At 38.5% G+C, this 12,591-nt stretch overlaps 2 protein-coding genes across 3 annotated transcripts in view; both read left to right on the top strand.

The window, feature by feature from the left end:
• Window positions 1-1,619: 1,619 nt before the first annotated feature.
• Window positions 1,620-4,917, top strand: ciao2b (cytosolic iron-sulfur assembly component 2B). The gene is made up of 5 exons (XM_005922453.2): window positions 1,620-1,871; window positions 2,648-2,727; window positions 2,971-3,096; window positions 3,239-3,284; window positions 3,391-4,917. Exons 1-5 carry the CDS (start codon window positions 1,745-1,747, stop codon window positions 3,489-3,491), a joined length of 480 nt encoding a protein of 159 aa, XP_005922515.1. The 5' UTR covers window positions 1,620-1,744; the 3' UTR covers window positions 3,492-4,917.
• A 1,950-nt stretch (window positions 4,918-6,867) lies between these two features.
• The window catches only part of wipf1b (WAS/WASL interacting protein family, member 1b), a 26,071-nt gene continuing 20,347 nt past the window's right edge, over window positions 6,868-12,591 (top strand). For both annotated transcript variants that reach the window (XM_005922454.3, XM_005922456.3), the window contains exon 1: window positions 6,868-7,035. The gene's annotated coding sequence lies outside the window, so the exon portion shown is untranslated. The remainder of the gene's footprint in view (window positions 7,036-12,591) is intronic.

Here is a 12,591-nt window from a genome sequence, read left to right on the forward strand (position 1 = left end):
AAACTTTACTGTTTGTGCCTCATTTATCTACATGCTTCTAAACTTTTCATCCCCAAATGCTCAAGGTTGTCTAATCAGGTGTTCTGATTAGACATTAAGCTTGTGAGATATTTAAGACTGGTAATGTTGATATGATTTTAAGCTCATTAAGATTTTGCCTTTTATAATGAAAATGTTTAGTCTTTTTCATGTAGTTGCAAGACACTGAGGTTTTGGAGTCATATGTGCTGATAATGCAATTCTTGCATAAATTGGACTTAGCAGTGAACATGTTTTCTATCTAATTTCATAGAAACAACTATTTATAAATAGCATGTTACCACCTGAAACCAGAATTGTGACTCTAAAGGTTGTTAGTCCATATTGTCACAGTTAGGAAAATATTTTCGCCCTTTCAAACTGTCGCTGCCCTTATCCATGACATTTTTATTAAAACATGTGTCAGCGGCCGTGCGCAGTCTCATTATATGCACATTTTTTCTCAAAAAGGTGAACATATCAGGCTGAAGTAAAACTTCACATCTACCGCACTCCATATTTCCAGTGACTGCAGCAGTTCATTAAGATTCTGACTTGATAGAAGTAGGTGATGGTGGTTGTGTAGTACAGAAATGAAGACCATATGATAATTTAATCTTTAAATAAAGTGCTTCCATAAAGGGGTTTGGCTGAAAGGCTGACACAAATATGTAATACCTGTGTTCTAACCAGTTTGTTTTCATTTTTTCAAAGATAATCATTGCAGTGAGTTTGTAGGGGCTTAACATCAAAATGGTGAAATTACTGTGTTTAATTGAGTTGTAGATACCAGTTTAGCTTTGAATACAGTTACAAATTCTCATTATCATACTCAAACTTTGCAAACAGAGAGAAAATTCTAGGAAACTAAAGCGAGAACTTACAGGTAATGGCATAAAAATCAGGAATAGCTAACCCACCAATCTAAACTACCACTGGTGGCTTGTCATAAATTAATTAGGATACACTTTTTACTCTGCACAGATGAAAAAGCAGAATCCCTCTTCTTCCCGCTAACAGGTCAAATGTGTTTGTGTACAAAATAAAAGAAATGCGAGAAAAACAAATATGTTTGTGTTTAAAAAAAAACACAAACTAAAATATAGTAAAAAAAAAAAAAAACCCATAAAAAACAATAAAGTAATAACGTTTCATGTAAAAATTCCTGTCAAATTAAGATTATTGTGGTCAGTATATTGTTATTGCAATAACACTTTTATTAAAGCGTATTCTGTGTTAGTGTCAAGTGCTAAAATGGGCTGTATCTGCCATCTGCCGGACAAACAGGGAAACATATGCCAGTAAAAATTATATTTATTTCCATGTACAGTCTAAGCCTTCAAAATGGGAAGCCTGGGGAAATTTGAAAATAGCAAGAGAATAAGCAAAGACTAGGAAAGGAAATTTAAATGGTATTTTTTTAAACATTTGTATAGGCTTACACGTCCGAAAACGCACGCAGTTAACTGAATATCCTACTAAAAGAATGTGTATTTGTATACGGATTATCCATTGTTTAAATATTTTATATATATATTTTTTTTTTATTTATTTATTTATTTTTAAATATACTGAACGTCGCAATGTTGGCAAAGAGAGGAAGTGACGTAAGATTTGCGCATGCGGTTACCGATTGGGTTTCCGGTACGGATCGGGTAGAGACAGCAAGCTCTGACAAAATACGAGGTTTTTTACTGTTTAACGCGGACTAAAGTAAGCGCTGAAGATGTCCGAGGGGACGCGCTTGGAGAATGCAAACCCTGTGATTTTTCAGCGGTCGGGGGACAGAGTACAGACGGCGTCCGAAGAGGATGAAGACGTCCACGACCCCATCGACGACAGAGAAATATTCGATATCCTGTTTTCATGTTTTACTGTGGTTTAGAGTGCATTTTCGCTTTAGAGATATGCCCTTCATCATTTTTTTTTACTGATGTTCATGTATTCTATTATTTGCCTGACTTAAAAGCTAATGCCAGTGCCATTCAGCTAGATAATGAAATGGAGGGAGTTAACAGCAGTTTAAGAAGTAGCACGATTGTATCTGGGTTTACCGACAAGTAACAGTAGTCACATTTTTAGTATTGAAAGCGTAACTAAACATTTTGAAGTGCAACTGTGTTTTAATAGGTTAGTTAACCATCGTAGATTAAATTTATAAACACCGTTAATGATTTAGGTTGCTCAATTCGTATTCTCAGGAATGTAAAATTGTCTCATTTTTGTAAATATATTTTATTATATAATTTGAACAATTTGACAGTTTTTAATTGAGTTATTGTTAAGCTGATGTTAGTATTAGTTGAATGATTTCTTGGACTTATGTACCTATGCAAACAGCTTAAAGTTTGTCTTTTTGTCCTTTCTTTCCCCTCCTCCCACCTGGTTATGGCCAATCTCTGTACTTTGATAAGCCTGATTCTGCTGGAGGTTTCTCCCTGTTACAAGGGAGCTCTTCTGTTCCACTTTTACCAAACACTTGCTTCACAGGACATATCGTTCTTTGCGTTTCTCTTTAATATTGTTGGATCTTTACTTTAATATCATTAGTACACTGATTACAGTAGTGCAGAAACAAAAATATTTATTATTTGTGTTATACCGTCTTGAATTCTTTAACTAAAGTTACATCTGATCAGATCTATCAATGACCCAGAGCATCCACTGTCACTGGAAGAGCTCAATGTTGTGGAGCAAGTTCGAGTTAAGGTATGGGTTTTTTTGCTTCCTATTATCTTATATTTTTCCTATGTTTGTAGTAGTGTGAATAAAGAAATAAAAAGATGCTCTATAACACACTTGCAGATTACTTTAGTAAAGACAGTTGAATCCAACAACAAACATTTCATTCAAAAGTATTAACAGTGAATTTCATTGATAAAAATGAATGCAGTATGCTGTTAGGAAGATAAATTGATGAATGAAGTTTATTATTTGTGTATGCTTCCTCAGGTTAATGATGCAGAGAGTACTGTGGGTATTGAGTTCACGCCCACCATCCCTCACTGCAGCATGGCAACACTCATTGGTCTGTCCATCAAAGTCAAGCTTCTGCGCTCCCTGCCAGACAGGTTCAAAGTATGTTTATGCATGTTTTTTCACATGGCATGCACATTTAACCTTAAACATATTTTACAGTGTCAAATTTTTATGTGCTTTAATGTTTTGTTATTTTCAGTTGTGGCCTAAATTGCAGTATATTTTTTCTATTTCCTCTCAGATTGATGTTTGTATCACTCCTGGGACTCATGCTTCAGAGGAAGCAGGTAAAACTCCATAGAGAGAAAGGAGGCGAGATGGAATTTTAGACCATTTTTACCAGTATAATCTAATGCATTATTTATCATACTGCTTATGTCATTGTGTGTACAGTGAACAAACAGCTGGCAGACAAAGAGAGAGTGGCAGCAGCTCTGGAGAATGCATCTCTACTGGAGGTGGTCAACCAGTGTCTGTCGACCAGGAGCATCTGAACAGCCAGCCAGCTTTACTCTTGTCAGCTTTTAGACTCAGATTTTTGCAGGAGGACTTGTTTGGTTTTTTTGAAAACTTGGTTTGTATCTACCAACTATCCGCACACCCCTACTCCTGGTATGAGTAGTGGGAATGATCAGGATCATACAGGTTCTGTACATTGGCAACATTTACTGAATAAGAGTGCAGACAAAGCCAGTTCTTAAATTGCCAAAGAATAATATAATCTGAGTGTAGGCTTGTAACACAAAGTCGTTTGGACAAATAAATTATTCTTCCACCTGGAAATTTTAACTGTGTGGAAATGCAGAGAAACTCTACCTGTTACATTTGTCATATACACTCACCGGCCACTTTGTCAGGTATACCTGTTCAACTGCTCGTTCATTTAATTATTAATCAGCCACTCTTATGTGAAGAACCAAATGCATTTCAACATATATACACGAGAAGGCTCATCCGCTGAAGTTTCAGTGCTAGACTGGCTGGCCTGAGAATGTTATAAAATGCTTATCTAGTGGGGTTTCCCCACTCTCCATCCACTTGTGGAGTTTACAGAGAATGGTCTAAATAAAAAAAGAGAAAATATCCAGTGAGAGGCAGGTTTCTGTTAGATTTGAATTGTTGGATTGTCATTTATGCCTAGAAATATATATTTATATATGCTTAGCTTTGAAGGTCTGTAACAACTCTGTGTAGCATGAAGAGGGGAGTGCGTTCACTCCTCTTCAGAGGGTTCTGGCATAGATCACACACCTCCTAGGAGAGGTCGTATCTTCTCTTGCTGATATATGGTATAGCAAACACACGTATATCTGTTTAAGTATAAGAGCCTTTTGTTCAGATGGACCGCTAGACTCCTGGCACCAGCTTTGGGGAGTCTTCACAGGGTCACATCTTGACCTCACACAGACAAGGTATTCTTTGTCCACATGTATACCTATATGAAACGTCATATGTTAATGAACCTATGCATATTCATGTAACCACAATAAAAGGAGTGCTATGGGAAACCTAGTTGAGAGTGACGGAGGTCAAGTGGGTGGAACGACACTTGGCTCCAGGCAGGTCATCCTCATGCATGAGTAACACAAAGAACTTTGCTTCCAGCATCATTCCACAAAACTGAAGTCTACTCACTGGTTTCTTGAACATGCCAATAACTTCACTGTACTCCAATGGCCTCCACAGTCACCAGATCTCAATCCAATAGAGCAGCGGTTCCCTTCATGGGCCACGGACCGGTACCGGTCTGTGAGTGGTTTGGTACCGGGCCGCGAGAGTTGAGGCTCGGGTTCCAACGTGATAACAGTGAGGTGTACCTAACAAAGGAATTTGTGACTCATAATTTCTCTGCAATAACTGTTGTATATAATCTTAATGTTTTTGAAATGTTATTAAAATGTACAGCTTATTAAATGAAAATGATGCTTTTGTACTTTTTCCCTGTACGTGTACTGTGATGTAGTACTTCTACTACAGAGCTGGTAATTTATGGTTAAACACGGCAACTGTTTATTTAGGAAAACTTGTGTTTACATTAGTCCACCAGGAGGCAGCCTTGTCTTATTCGTGTAAGGCGGGCCACGTGAAGCTTATGTCCGTCAGATGTGAGGAGGCATTCTGGCAGAACAAACTGCACCTCTGATATGTCCAGCATGCTTGTCCACCCACTCACCAATCAGCTCGGATTTCCTTTAAGTCCTTTGTGCAAGAAGGGCTTCTGCATTGTCACAACCATTTCTGAACTCATGTTGTGTAAAAGACGTGTAACTTTAGCACAAATATGAAAATAATATGTGAGTAAGATATAGTTCAAAATGTTAAAATCAAGCAAAAGAATGATAAAACATGGATTTGTTTTTGGTTTTTTAATTTTAAAAGTAAGTATCGCGATACAGCTGTTTGTCTCGCTGGGGGAAAAGGGTTATGTAATCAAACTGTTGACGGTCTACTCTCTGAGAGTGGAATTTGGTGTTTCTTTCCAAATTCAATGACGTCAGAAACCCTTATATATAGTGTTTGTGTGTCTTTTGAGAAAATAACTGTTTTTCAGGTTACACTAATGCTGTTTTTTCTCTCTCTTGTTCCACATCTGGAAACATTGCATCACTATTAAAACTCCGGATAAGAGACCCTGCCGGCACAGCTGCATTGGCCGAACCCAGAGTCATACCTTCAAAGAGTTGAGCCTAGGAAGGAGGAAAAATACTGTCATCTGAAAATGAAAATGGCATGAACAGAACAGGATCATTTTAGGTCTATGTAGATGTAAAAGATGGGGGTAGAAATGACATTTGTGGGGAGAAAAGCTTTTAACCATAAAGCATTTTTTAGTGTTTCCCTGGCAGTTCTTTATACCGTTTATGTTCAAGTGATCACTAAAATTGAAGTTCATTTAGGTAATGATGAACAAGTAATTACTTGGAGGTGTTCCAAGAGGGCTGCCAAGCTGAAAGACTTGCTTCTAGAAGAGGTTAGATTTGCTCAGTCAGTTTAAGAGGAGAGGTGGTTATCTACCAGTCAGAAGGTCAGTGGTTTGATCCCTGGCTCTTTCAATCCAAAAATTGTTCTTGAGGCAAGATACTGCACCCCAAAGTTTTCCTGATGTATCCCACAGACATCCAGCGTGTACATTATTGTGTGAACAGATGATTGTGACTTCTTGAAAAAGCTGTTATTAAGTACAGTTGCTTTCATTTGTTACCTGGTTGAATAGCTAAGGGGCTGCTTCCAGGAGCTTTTGAATAGGAAGACAAGGGGGGGACCAAGAACAAGGCAGGAGAACCCGACAGGAAAACAAAATGTTTGATCAGGGATTTTAGAAAGCATGGAAACACTGCATATTATTGTGTGCATCATTTGCAGGCCTGTGCAGCCAGATCAATGCTAAGACATGAAAAGGGTTACATATCATTTATCATTTTGTAAAGAATAGCTGTTTCCAAAGTGGCAAACAAAGTATTTAGCCATTGAAGAATATGTCAAAATTCTACTGAAGTAGCATAATAGTACTGATTCTTCTAAAAAATAAAATATGTAAAGCTTAAAACACCTAAAATACAAATGCATATTTGTTACCTGCCATTCTCTTTACAGTATTTTGGCAGTTAGCTGCACCTACAATCCTTTTTCAGGTCTGGCCAGTGCCACCACATACCTTCCCCTCTAGACACACACCTACATCTTAATATTTACTGGTAACACTACCGAAGTTATTACAGTGTTTTATGACTAAATGTCTTGTGTTGTCTATAGAAAGTATAAATATTATTTATGGTCTCATTTAGCTAAACTACATTTTCCACACAGTCACTGTGATCATGAAACTACTTCCTCATGTAGCTCTCCTTCAGCAGTCTTTGCTCAACCCACTGTGCACAAGGCTCTGGATGAGGCGAGTGTGGCAGGGCTGTCTGTCTGCCTGCCAGCCCTCTGCAGACTTCAGGATTGGCTGCGTAGCGGTCCTCAACATCAACCATAGTGTGTTGACGGTCGATGGAAGATTACATCGGCCGTGGACAGCAATTCGGTCTTGCAGAGGTAAGTTAAGCAAACATTGTCTTAAATTTCGTTGAAGTTTTGCTTTTGTGTGATTGTGTGGAGAAAATAAAAAGCTTCACTTAAGCGGAAACCGTGACAGACGAGTTCGCTGTACAAGCAGAAAGAAGGAGAATTGTCATCTTTCCGAAAGTAGCTGGGAATGATTTGAGCAGAGATGGAAACAACTGTTTATTTCAAGATCAGAAGAGTAGTTTACACGCTTAAAATACGACTTTAAGGCACTTGTGGGGATCTGGCTGGGACTTTGGGCACAGGCCAGGGTTTTTTTCCTTCTTCATTCCACCCACAAATAGTGCTCAGTGTTGGTTTCTGTTAAAACTTCCGATTTTTCATAGATCATGAAGATGTAGCTCGTCTCTCTTACAGTTAAGCTACACATAAGGCATGCGTTTCGTGTTGCGCAATTGTAAAGAGAGCTACAGGCGTGCGGGGACGGGCTGCAATGTTGGGTTTTATTTTCAAAGAGCCTTGTAAAAAGCAGGGGCCACTTGTGGCAACACACACACACATACAAAAATGCACTTGACTACAGCTGCACAGAAGAGATATTAGGCTGAAAGCGTATAACGCGAGTTTGTGTGCGTCCACAACCTGTTTGGCAAGCAGTATCTCTGCATGCACTTACACAGACAGATTCATAAACCCGAGCTAGTACTGTAAACGTTTAGTTTATAAGGCTACTTACTTTGAATGGAGGAATGGCGACAACACATTAATCAAATGGGGAACACAGTACTGCTTCCCTTCTCTGCAAGGCCTGGAGAGTCACCTTCACAGTTTAGCAGCCACTTTATCTGACATTTCTTAGCTCCAGTCTGACTTGCATGGCTTTATCAGTAGTTTAAATCAGTTGACTTTTTCTTTCTTTCCACTGTGTAGCTTTTCTTGATATTGTGTAATATCTCACCTGTTACTGTTGTTCAAAAAACTTTACGTTTTGGTGCCTGGGTAGATAACTTTTTTCAGATATGGGGAGTCGGCAAACATGCTGGTATAGTTCGGGACACTTGACACTAAAAGGAACACTTGTAAATTAACCAAGTATACATTTCGTTCTGAATGGTGTGAAATTGACTTGAATTCAGTTTTCCGTACTGAAGCACTACTGAAATGCTATTTGTGCATTTGTCAATATGTAGCCACTTCTTATTTCTTATATCCTCAGTGTATTAATTCACCAAACCTCCTGGTTTGTCCCAGACCTCTCTCACTTTATTTACTTAATTGCATAATGTATTCAGAGCATTAGTGCACCAGTAGCTCCAGGGATGATGATCCAGTGTGAACTGTGCATTTCATCAAAGCAATGTCTAGAAGGACAAAAGAATAGAGTAGGCTGTAAGTATCCGGGATCTCAATGACTTATTTTATTACCAAAAAAAAAAAAAAAGGTTTTAAATGTCTCTTTTAGAGGGGATGATGTTGTCGTGTTGTTCCTGGAACTATGGCACCTATAGAGATTTGTTTCTTCCATTAGGAAGTTTTGTTAATTTAAGATTATTAGAGATGCTTTTAAACTGAAACCATTACCATGCAAGCACTCATTGAGCTTTGTTCCATCCTCAGTAAGAAGCAGGCTTTATTGCTCATAAGTAGAGCCTCTTGAAATCTGCAGTGAAGTCAAGTATCCTTAACTGGGGAAATGGACTGTATTCTTGTAATTACTTTTAACTGAGGACAGTTTAGAGCACTTTACATTTACCTATGCTGCAAGAGCGCCTGTATCAGCTACTGGGATAATGTTTGGATACATTGTGGGGGCTCAGGGTTAGGATTATGTGTCTTGACCTTTAGTATCTTGCTGAAAGTTACTTGACTGCGTGAGTGAGGATGACTAGAAGTGGTGCTTTTTGGGATCCTGAAACTTGGAAAAAAATCCAATACTTTCACGTCAGTGCCATCACATCTTCTTTGATTTGACCTTTTCAAGCTTTGTCTATTAAGCGGCCTAATAAGGTAGCTGTGTGTAAATATGTGGTGTTCCTGTGTAACCTTATTTTGGACTGAACCTGTTACTTCTCTGGATTACAACCTTCAAAAAGAGCAGCACTGTGTAGAAAGTTTTGTTCTACTTTATGTCCGGGTTTCATTAAAATCGTTTTGGTCATTGCACAACAGAGGGCAGCCTCGTGAGTGTGCTCATATCGCCCCCGGTTGTATTTCATTCATGTGCCTCATCACAGAACTAGTATTAGCTCAGAGTTCTTTTCATTCCACAGTGCGCAGTGGGCCGAACCCAGCGTCAGTTAGGAAGCGAGGAGCTTCCACTTCTGTCATCTCCTAAAATAACTCGGAAAAGACATGTTCTAAGAAACATCATACCATTTCCTTCTATGAAGGCTATGATGTGAAAAGAAATGCACCACTGTTCAGATGCATTTGTGTAGCATGTGCGGGTAGTAGTAAAACCAAAAAACTTGTTTTTTGTGCTCTGCTCGGTTTCCTGTGTAAAGCATGTGATTCTGGCACCACTGTGTCCGTCCAGTACTGAAATTCATGACCATGTGCTTCATGTGCCATTAATGTAACCAGCCAATGCTATAAACAGGCACAGTCACAAATGAAACAATGATTTATGTGGTCAGGAAATGCCAGAGTGGTTAAATTCCAAAGCTTGATTAGTATTCCTCCATTTCAATGTCACTGTGTCTATTCATTCTGGTACTCTACATTTTTCCCAACTGCATATCAATCATGGGATAATTATTTTAACTTAACAGATGTACAAGTTAAAGTGTTTCTTCAAATAAGCATTAGCTGTTGCATATTTTCCGATGTTTCACACTATTGAAGCATTTAAGTGACACAATTGTGTCATCTCTGTTTAACCTACACTATATGAGTCATATGCGGTCTGATGTGTGATCACAAAACATCTAAAGTGACTGAGTGGCCTGCAGGCAAGTTCCACTAACACTCATGTGACTGTGACATACAGCAAAGGATGAGTCTCTTCTCTTCTCTTCTCTTCTCTTCTCTTCTCTTCTCTTCTCTTCTCTTCTCTTCTCTTCTCTTCTCTTCTCTTCTCTTCTCTTCAGCCTAATGAGTCTAATAACAGTTTTTGATGTTTGCATCTATATTAATACCATATTTGAGGTTGTGTGTTGAGATGCAAAAAAATCAATACGCATTTGAACCCAATGACATTCCTTCCTGAACTCTATTGAGACTTCCCTGTGTCCATAGACACAGGGAAGTTAAACACCTTCAAAATTCTTTGTCTTGGTCCAATAAGCATCTTTATTCTCCTGTCTCTTGTTTAAAGCAATTTCATAGTTGTAAAAGGCTTAAAAAGCAATATTATCCTAAAACAAAGAACCTAAGGCTTGCTACGTGTTTAGTTTATATACATTTTGTAGGTAAGCCTACGTAGCGGTTTGATTTCCATTTTTGTATTCGCTCTTCAACAGTTCCTCTTTATTTTTTCACGTGCAAGTCTGGTGGTGTTGAACTAAGTTCAGACTGTCTTACATGCCACAGGAATATTTTTATCAACTATGCAATTGTGTGGGATGGTGGGATCATAATGGTGATAAGTCTATCAGCTGACACATCCACTTCTTACAGTTTTCCTTCCTTTCTTTAAATATTATTCACTTTTTATATATTACTCTTCCAGTCTTCTCAAAGCAATATAGACTGCAAGCCGTATTATCACATTAATACCACACTTTTTGTGCACTAGGCTGCTGTGTAGTAGATTTATATGCTGCTGCTTTACACCAACACCTGCCTTTATTTTGTCATATTACATTTTTACAACTGAAAAAAAAAACCCCACTCTGCAACCTATAGACTTATCCATGTTTGTATTGGTGATGCACTGCCAACATATTCCCCTTACATATATAAGTGCTGATACCTCAGCCAACCCACCAACCCTGGGTTGACTTACTGAGTTGTGTTACCATTCAGCCTGACAAAAGAAGTATAAATGAACGAATGAATGTTTCCAAAGATAAGGAAAATATATCTTGGGTACGTTGAACTTGCTTTATAGTACATGCTTTAGGTGTGGTTGTGATGTCAATGGTAACAAAGAGGAAATACTGAGACACAACTCTGCTCAGACTGTGAATCTGATAGGGCTGAATATGCCCGAGACACAACAAGAGTGCCTGCTGTGGTTGTGAAGACTACAGAGATGGTGTGTAACCTTTTCAAACTCTTATTACAGTATATTAGAGCAGCACTTAAGCACTTATATATATATATATATAAATATATAGAAATGTGACACTTAAGTTAATTTAAAATTTGACATGCCACAACAAATACATCAGCATTTCAGGTAGAAGCCTGTGGCAATTTTGGCATATAGTCATCCACTTGCTGTTACGAGCTAGACAAAAAGATTGATAGCTCTCTCATATCTGTTAGTTTAAGATCAAGCTACAACCAGCACCGACTTAGCTTAGTACGGAGTGGAAACAGGGAAACGGTTATCTTTGCTTTGTCATAACAGAACTCACCCACAAACACCTGACTAATGAAAACGTGTCTGGTATGAAACAGTGCAGACAGCCTCTGTTCTATAGGGAGGTATAAGAACAAAAATGTGACTCTGTTCCTTTAAAGATGCATTTTCCTAGATTATTTTGGAGATTTACTACAGTTGCAGCCCAAACTGCTGATGCTGCAGTGACTAAACACTGCAACATGATGTAATGGGAAAACATCTTAGACATAGTGTTGGTGCATAGCAAAAAAAATAACCTGTGCATTTCCAAAAAATTCACACACTGAAGGATACTTAATACTTAATCTCTGGATTCAAAGCTTTAAGACTGTTTAATTTTAGCAGGATCTGTGCAGAATGAGTAAAAATACACTAATACACACTGCATGCTAAAGTATTGTAATGTAAATCACCATGCTATTGCTAGGGATGCATTTAAGCAGGGCTAGAAAACATGGAAGGATTTTGCTGTTGATCTCTTAAAGGTTAATGTTCTTGTGTTTCAGAATGTTTCGAGGAGATATAGAGGGATGTTTGTTTTTTGAATGCTTGCTTCATTCTCAGTCATTTATCAGTCCCATCACCTGCAATGACTGTGTTTAAATCTGTGTTTGCTTTGTTTGGGTGAGTGATGATTTAACAGAATAGGCATTTCTTTGATGGATTAGCCAGTTGCAACAGTCTCCGTTAAGGGAAACAGTGGCCTTTTATATGGTTAACTGAGGTAACTACCCAGACGTGTTTTTTCCCCTCACTGGAGACTCAATTCTGGTAAAGAAAAACAGCTGAGTACATGAGAATAAGCCAAGGTGTCTCCTTAAGACGCTGCTCTGTTGCTGTAGTTGGATGGAAAGCGGAGACATGAGGGAGAGTATTGAAGTGCAGCTGACGGTGGCTTGGCAGACCGCCTCTGACTGTGTGGTGAAGCAGGAAGTTTGACACTGAGAGCACAGGAAGTGTCTGCTGTGGAGCTATGCTAACCTTTATGTCCAGCCACATTATGGGCTGGAATCAATCAATTCACTTTCAGTTAAATAACAGCTGCGCCTGATATTCTGTCATTAAAAAGCAGGATG

The sequence above is a fragment of the Haplochromis burtoni genome, unplaced genomic scaffold, assembly GCF_018398535.1.
Source record: "Haplochromis burtoni strain Fernald_Lab_line unplaced genomic scaffold, NCSU_Asbu1 Contig_57, whole genome shotgun sequence".
In the NCBI taxonomy this organism is placed as follows: Eukaryota; Metazoa; Chordata; class Actinopteri; order Cichliformes; family Cichlidae; genus Haplochromis; species Haplochromis burtoni.

What these genes read in the sequence shown, in the direction of transcription:
- ciao2b (XM_005922453.2), top strand. Translation starts at nt 1,745, where the DNA reads ATGTCCGAGGGGACGCGCTTGGAGAATGCAAACCCTGTGATTTTTCAG. An exon ending in CGACGACAGAGAAATATTCG is followed by an intron (nt 1,872 to 2,647) that starts ATATCCTGTTTT and finishes AACTAAAGTTAC; the next exon opens with ATCTGATCAGATCTATCAAT. An exon ending in CCCTGCCAGACAGGTTCAAA is followed by an intron (nt 3,097 to 3,238) that starts GTATGTTTATGC and finishes ATTTCCTCTCAG; the next exon opens with ATTGATGTTTGTATCACTCC.